Below are 7749 nucleotides of genomic sequence, written 5' to 3' on the forward strand. Positions count from 1 at the left end.
CCGACGTGCGCGCGCGCGTGTGTGTGCTGTGTGTGTGCTCTGTGTGTGTGTGCTGTGTGTGTGTTTGTATGAGTGTATATGTGTATGCGTACCGTGCGCTGTGCGTGCAACCTGCTAATTATGTGTTATACGCTGTCCGTGTGTGTGGTGTGTGTCGGGTGTGTGTGTGCTGTGTGTTTGTGTGTGGTGTGTTATTGTGTGTGTGCGTATGCGTGCCCGGCCTGTATACGTGTCCGTGTGTGTGTGTGTGTGTGTGTTGTGTGTGTGTGTGTGTGCTGTGTGTGATGTATGTGTGTGTGTGTGTGTGTGTGTGTGTGTGTGTGTGTGTGTGTGTGTGTGTTGTGTGTGTGATGTGTGTGCGTGTGTTGTGTGTGTGCGCGCGCGTATGTGCGTGCGGTTGGGCCATAACCACCAGACCCAGACCTCTGCTTCTAGTTATACATTAATGCTTGATTATGATAATCTCGTAGAGGCGAGTATCCGACCTGTATCGCATTAATTCTTCTCGCATCACATTAGCAGTAAATGAGAAACGGAGTTTTCGGCAAATGAGGAGATTACACGCGTGTCACTGTCGTCGATATCTGAGCGGTTCGAGTTGATTTATTAAGATTATATTTTAATTGATCAGATCTTATTTCTCCGACATTTATTTGCAACATACGGATTCGGTCACCGTCTAGCATTAAGGGTCTGCAGCGGCTAGACACAAAGTCATAAATGATGATGAAACTATAATAAACTGTAATATTAAATATTTGCTATTTTGTCTATATGTACATCAGGAATACATGATGAAGAAATACGTATTATATACTATATATATATATATATATAAATAAATAAATATAATATATATACGCCTATATAAATAAATATATATATATAAATATAGTATAACTATATTATATTATATAATATATATATATATAATATAGTACATAATAGAGAGAAGAAGTATGACACCGTTTAACAGCGTTTTTGCATAATTTAAACTTGTAGAATATTCTATCAATATGTGAATAAATATATTACAGTTTTACCTTGTTTTCGTCTATGATCTCTCTTAATCATATGACACCAACAAGTTACCTGAAAATCGTATGTGTTTTTCAAAAAAGTCTTTGAATACGACACGCGTTTCACACAGTTGTCCCAACCATTCGCATCTTAGCCGCGAAAGTTTATTATAGAGTTAGCTTTCTATTGTCTATGACGTCAACGCTGGGGCGTTGGGGCCGATATTCCAACTCAAATTGTATTCAGCGTGTAGCGTTTCCAGCGTGCCCTAGAAATAAATGTGTGCTCCAACGCGAGCTAGCAGCTTATTTTAGACTGTGTTAGCCATCGCTGTTCTGATGATAGCAAGCGAAAACAGCCTGCTGTTCATCTGTGCTTACCTAATATCCCAAGAGCCCCACACCGTCCCGTAGTATACAAACCTGCGTGTTGCCGCCGCAAATCAAACATTCCCGAATTCGAGGCAAACATTTGGAAAACTGTGTGAAACGTTGTTAATTCAAAGAACCATTTTTAGAAGAACACATACGGATTTTTAGGTAAACTGATGGCTGTCATATGATTAAGGGAGGAATCCGAGACGCAAAAACAGAGATAAAGTTCTGAATATATTTATGCACATATTGATAGGAATATTTGCAAGTTGAAAAAGCTATGCAAAACACTGTTAAAACGTGTCATACTCTTCTCTCTATTATGTACTCTTGATATATTATATATATATATATATATATATATATACTATATCATATAAATATTCACAAGATACATAGATATACATGCATATGCGACTATACAGGATGCAGACCCACGACGAAACCGATTCGATACAAAATACGTGCAAAACAAATAATATTCTTTGTTCAATCGCTACTTACTTATGATATCATGTATAAATTTAAATAAGCAATAGAGCTATTGCTGATAATTAATAAAATTCGTTGGAATTTTCAAAATGCGCAATACAAATATTAAGGCGGCGTTTTTAAAAAACATCAGAGAAACGTTAACGGACAAACTACCTTCCAGAAAAAATGAGAAATAGATCGAAATAGTGTATTATACGTCACGAATGCCTGCGAACCACAGTTTAATTTCAATTTCAGCAGCCGTCTTATAATAAATGAAAACGCCACAAGCGTGGCCACATTGATACTGCGTTTCAGAGCTGGCTGTCGGTTGAATTTGTTGTATATACTGTCATGAATATTACATTTTAAACTTAAAGATCTCATTTATCAATGATTGTGCCAGGACCCGGCGATAGCCAAAAAAGTGAATCAAAGTTCAATTCATCACTTAAATTCAACAAGCATTGAAAAACGTAAACGTTAAACACCGACCCCCCCCCACACACACACACACACGCACAAAACACAGAAATGAAATGCCGGACGAGAAGCGAGAGAGCAAAAGAAAAGACGAGCAGCGAAGAGAGAGAGAGCAACGCAGAGCGAGACAGAAAAGCGAGAGAGAGAGAGAGAGAGAGAGAGAGAGAGAGAGAGAGAGAGAGAGAGAGAGAGAGAGAGCGTGAGCGAGGGCGGAAGAAGCGAGGAAGTGAGATAAAAAAATGCAGAAGGCAACATACGACATCTCGACAGACAAATAAATGTGAATTTAGCGATATTCTTTTCATATCAATCCCTATGCCGCCTACAGTATTGCAAGTACCAATACACCATTGTACTGCAAGATTACAGATGGATGCATTAATTATGATTACGGTGAAGATAATGTAATCATATTCGGTATCGTAAGATGCCACTTACAGCATAATGCACAGACGATCATCGCAAAATAGCGAGGCAACGCAGGTAACAAATGACGGGGATTGTAAAGTCAACTGGCGATGGATGTACAACGAATTGGCAGCGACCACATTTATATCATCTATACATTGATACAATCATGATACAATCTACACATCCAGTTATGTCTGCTACGCACGTGTGTAAGCGTACAGCTAGTACTGTATCACTTACACTAACGATATGCCACAATCGACATCTCTCGTCGTTACTCTCCCATGTTTTGCAGGCCCCCACAGATTACCATAATAAACTACCATTAATAATAAACATATCGGAGGCGGGCACGCGCGCTTCGCGAAAAAGCAGTACGTTTCGTCTCTCGCGAAGAATTTAGACGTATATTGAAAATAATTGCGAAGCGCTATGAGTAACGGCGATGCCAGAAGCTGCGATAAAACAATCAAAGTCGAGATAGATTCGCGTAGCGGGATGACGCCGTCGTAAACAGACGTACGCGCGCGTACATAGACTGACATGGCGCGTGCGCCGCCTATCACGGCGAAATATCTTTAGCGCTGCGGTGTCTTTACGGTAAAAAATAACCGCGGGTAGATATCGTGCGTCTGTCATGCGTTCATCCCCGCCTCGCGGTCACACACGCGCGCGTGGGGATGTCTCACAGCACGCGCCCCGCACGAACGTTAACCCGTTAGCAGAAACCCCGCGAATAGCGGGGACGACCGTATAACAGTCGTAACTATTTTTTACCGTAAACCTATATCGTTCACCGATACGTTGTCGCCGTCGGGCAAGGCGATCGCGTAATGACGTCGTAACGAGTCAGATAATGCAAGCGCCTGCTGCTGCTATAGGTTCTTATAATTCTTATGATGGTCGTATATTATAGGTGAATCCTTCTCACTGCGTGGGAGGCTGTTGGGTTTATGTGCCGTGTATTCGTATCGACTGCAAATTGTTTGCGACTTTGCTTAAAAGTTTAAACCATCAAACTTAAATCGCAATGGAGGAAAGAGCAAACTGTAAATTACGGGCGCCGTGTAAACCACCGCATGTGTGTGTGTGTGTAATCGTAACGTCGGTCGTTAATACGCACGCGGTGTGTGTGTGTGTGTGTGTGTGTGTGTGTGTGTGTGTGTGTTGATTGTGTTGTGTGTTTGTGTGATGCATGTGTGGTGTGATAATCGACACGTCGTCGTAATACCGACGCGTGATCGATGTGGGTGTGTTTGTGTGTTTGTTTTGTGTGCGTTGTGTGTGTTGTGTCTGGATGTGTTGGCGCAGTGTGGCGTGTGTGTGTGTGATTGTGTGTGTTAATGTCGTCGGTGTGTGGGTTGGATTGCATTTGTGTGTGTGCGTATCTGTCTGTTTGTGTGCGTGTGTACATGTTAAATAACAAACAATACATCATACAATAAATTTCCATTCCACTTGCGCTAATCATGATAATCTGTGGCCTTGTTTCAACCCGTTCACCTTGACCGTCTCTATCATGTACATAATATTCAGTGTCATGTCTAGTGCAGCATTAACACGTGTTGCTGCTATATTGATACGCCGATATGTCATGACCACCGTTCTAGCCGTCGTCCGCTGTCCATGCCGTCCGTCCGTCCGGCTGCGTCATCCGTCCTCCTCCCGTCCGTGTTCGTCGCTCGTTCGTCCGCCATTCGCCCGTCCTCCGTGACCGTCACGTCCGTGCCGTGGCGCCGTCCGCTCCGTCCTCGTCCGTGCCGTCCCCGTAACCGTCCTCCTCCGTCCGCTCCTTCGATAACCCCCGTTACGTCCGTCCTACCGTCCGTCCATCCGTAATGCCTCCGTCCCACCGCAAGCCGTCCGTCTGTCCGATCTGTCTGTCTGCTGTCTTCTGATCTGTCCATGTCTTCCTGTGCTGTCTGCTGTCGTCTGCTGGCGTTCTGGTCACCTTGACTGTCTATCACTAAGCGTAGCGATCAATCATATTAAAGTGATATATATATATATACTATGTACTGTGTCGCATGTCGTGGTGAGCGCGCGTGCGTGCATGTGTGCGCGTGCGTGTGCGTGCTGTGTACCTGGCGAGCAGACGGGCATGCGGTCGGCCCTCCACGGCGAGCCTCCTGTCTGGAGCGGGATTCCCGGCCAGTAGAGGTGCGGCCGGCTGGGCAGCTCACCCATCGGCTTCCCGGCGAAGCGCGCGGCGCCCGTAGCGAAGTACATGCCGGCGGGGCTGAGGCTGAGGTGCGGCAGCTGCAGCGAAGGCGCCACCCCGGCCGCGATCCCCGGCCGGTTCAGGATGTCGTTGATGCCGTGCGGAGTCGCAAGCGTGTAGGCGGCGTAGTTCATCGACGTTTTGCCGACCTGCGACATGACGCTGCTGTTGTTGCCGTTGTTGACGCTGCACGGGTAACCGTTCTGCTGCATGAGGCTTTGCTTCATCTCTGTCATCGTGTGCAGAGCGGCCAGAGGCGGGTTGCCGACCATGAAGGCACTCTGTCGCGACGCGTCCATGTGGTTCATGATCGTCACGCACGCACGCGCACGCACGCGCACGCACGCACGGGGATGCGACGAGCTTCACGCGCCTGTCATTTCCTCGCGCGAGATCTCGCGGCGTGTGCGTGCGACTGCGGGCGACACACCGTGGCGATGCGAGTACGGTTGTTGCTGCTGTTGTTGCTGCTGCTACTGCTGCTGCTGCTGCAGCTGCTGCTGTTGCTGCTGCTGTTGCTGCTGCTGCTGCTACTGTTGTTGTTGCTGTTGTTGCTGCTGTTGCTGCTGCTGCTGCTGTTGCTGCTGCTGCTAGAAGCGCGTGGTCATCACTTCCCCGACGCAGTTCAGCTAACTTCCTTCCCTCTTATTAATCCAACGCACCGCCCTATAAGAGAGATGTTCAGCACATCCGTTACCGCGCACCGACCTACATGCATGTAGACAGACGCGCTGGCGGTGTTAGCATGGGATAGCGCGACGTGTGTACAACACGTAATGGCGGCCTTCCATAACTCAGCACGGATGCCACGCGAGTGTGTCTCTGCCCGCTTCAGACGCAGTACGTCCACCGATGGCGCGACGGTAGCATGAGAATGAGGCAGCAGCCACTGCGCCCCATAATACCGCTCTCGGACAAATGTTTCTGCTGCCTAATTTTTCACAGCCTGCTCCGTGATTGAGGAGTCTCGTCATCAATCATGTATACTTTAAGATTGATCGCATTTTGATGTGGCAGCGCTGCGTGAATACCGCGCGAGATGCTGCCCGTCGATGATTGGTCGGCGCGGTGAGCGCGGGGCGGAGCGTCGCTGATACGCGCCGCTGATTGGCTCGCGACGTGCCGGTCAGCCGAATAATGATGCCGGTTGCTATTGACTCGCCTGTGTCAACCACTAAATGCCTTTGGCTAGTTATTCGGGCAGTCGAGGAAATCTTGCATTATGGTTGAGCATCAGAGCGTGTTCCAGCTGTCTTGGTAGGCATTAACGGCTGTGTGTTGAATCGTTTATATCGAATAACATAATCATGCTCGATAGTCGTACAATAGAGCAAAACCCGATTAACTCCACTTGCCATTGTGAGCTGAAATGTAAGTGTTTTACTTAGGAGTGTATTAACTATACTTCGCTGTTCATAGCTGCGCTTATGCGGGACCGGAATAAAAATCAACCCTGCATGAGGTCACGGCGCTAGCGAGACAATTATTTATATTAAGATTGGTTACGACTATAGTTATTAGTGAGCGTGTGTAACAGCAGCAGCAGCGGCAGCAGCAGCAGCAAGAGCAGCAGCAGCAGCAGCAGCAGCAGCTGCGTGCGTGCGTGCCCCGCAATGTTATAGACGTGACGCGATGAAAACGGGTTGTATTTTTGTACTGCGTACACGATTCTAAACACGGCGTTGATTTATCGGTCCCGATTTGCATGCGCGGTTGCCGGACGGGATAACATGCAGAGTTGCTACGACACGGTGTGCATGCTCTCTCACGCCGCCGCCGCAGCCGCCGCAGAAACTTTGATCAGATGCCGTAGATGCATACAAGCGTCTGCTATACCCGTAGTGGCCGTGGTGGCGGTGGTGGCGCTGCTGCTGCTGCTGCTACTGCTGCTGCTGCTGCTGCTACTGCTACTGCTACTGCTGCTGGGCCTGCTGCTGCTACCTCTGCTGCTACTGCTGCTGGGCCTGCTGCTGCTACCTCTGCTGCTGCTGCTGCTGCAGGTGGAATGTATAGGAGCTACAACGACATCGTTAGATTCGTAAATTCGCGACGACCGTCATCAGCCGAAGATCTACCACGGGAGAAAACACGCTAGCCTTCTCCCATCACCTCTCCATTCGCCAGCGATAGCAGGCATGACAGTAGACAATTCACCGTAGGGCCAAATATTAGGGTTAGGGTCGTATAAGGTGAAGACATTAATTGTGCAAAAGATCATACAGGGAGTTTTCGAGATCAGTTTTCGAATAGCGATAACATGCAAACCATATAGAAATAGGGCCTATATATAGAGACACTAACTAATATATTTTCTTTATGGTACAAACCTTACCATTTACCTGATCTTTGTCGACTGTATATATCTTATACATCATTATCATTATTATTTATCATTTACCTAGACATTATCGACCTCGTATATATACCTTATTGTTTCCGTCACCTACTCGTCGTGGTGATCTTTCTATCCGCCGATCGTACGTGCGAAGCTATCCGATTGCAGCCGTACCCGTCGCAGTAAACCTGTATTCCGCACTGCATCGCGCGTCGCTAGGGTTTTTATCTATTAGCTGCGAGGCAACATGAGCTAACGAGCGACTTGCCAGGGCTACTTACCGGCCGAGCATTGCAATGACATGGGACACATGTTTGCACAGTCTACTTTCTAACCGCCTAGCTGCTGCTGATGCGTGTATGCGTGCGAGCGCGTGATCTACTGCATCCTATATATATATATATACGTGTGTGTATATATATATATATACA

At 47.1% G+C, this 7749-nt stretch overlaps 1 protein-coding gene across 1 annotated transcript in view; it reads right to left on the reverse strand.

Moving 5' to 3' along the window:
* The window catches only part of LOC106810904 (homeobox protein Nkx-6.2-like), a 13227-nt gene extending 7912 nt beyond the window's left edge, over positions 1 to 5315 (reverse strand). Inside the window, exon 1 of the mRNA XM_014814374.1 lies at positions 4847 to 5315. Within this exon, the coding sequence (XP_014669860.1) occupies positions 4847 to 5291 (445 nt within the window). The 5' untranslated portion in view covers positions 5292 to 5315. The remainder of the gene's footprint in view (positions 1 to 4846) is intronic.
* Between the last annotated feature and the right edge of the window lie 2434 nt (positions 5316 to 7749).

The sequence above is a fragment of the Priapulus caudatus genome, unplaced genomic scaffold (assembly GCF_000485595.1).
Source record: "Priapulus caudatus unplaced genomic scaffold, Priapulus_caudatus-5.0.1 Scaffold485, whole genome shotgun sequence".
NCBI classification, from domain to species: Eukaryota; Metazoa; Priapulida; class Priapulimorpha; order Priapulimorphida; family Priapulidae; genus Priapulus; species Priapulus caudatus.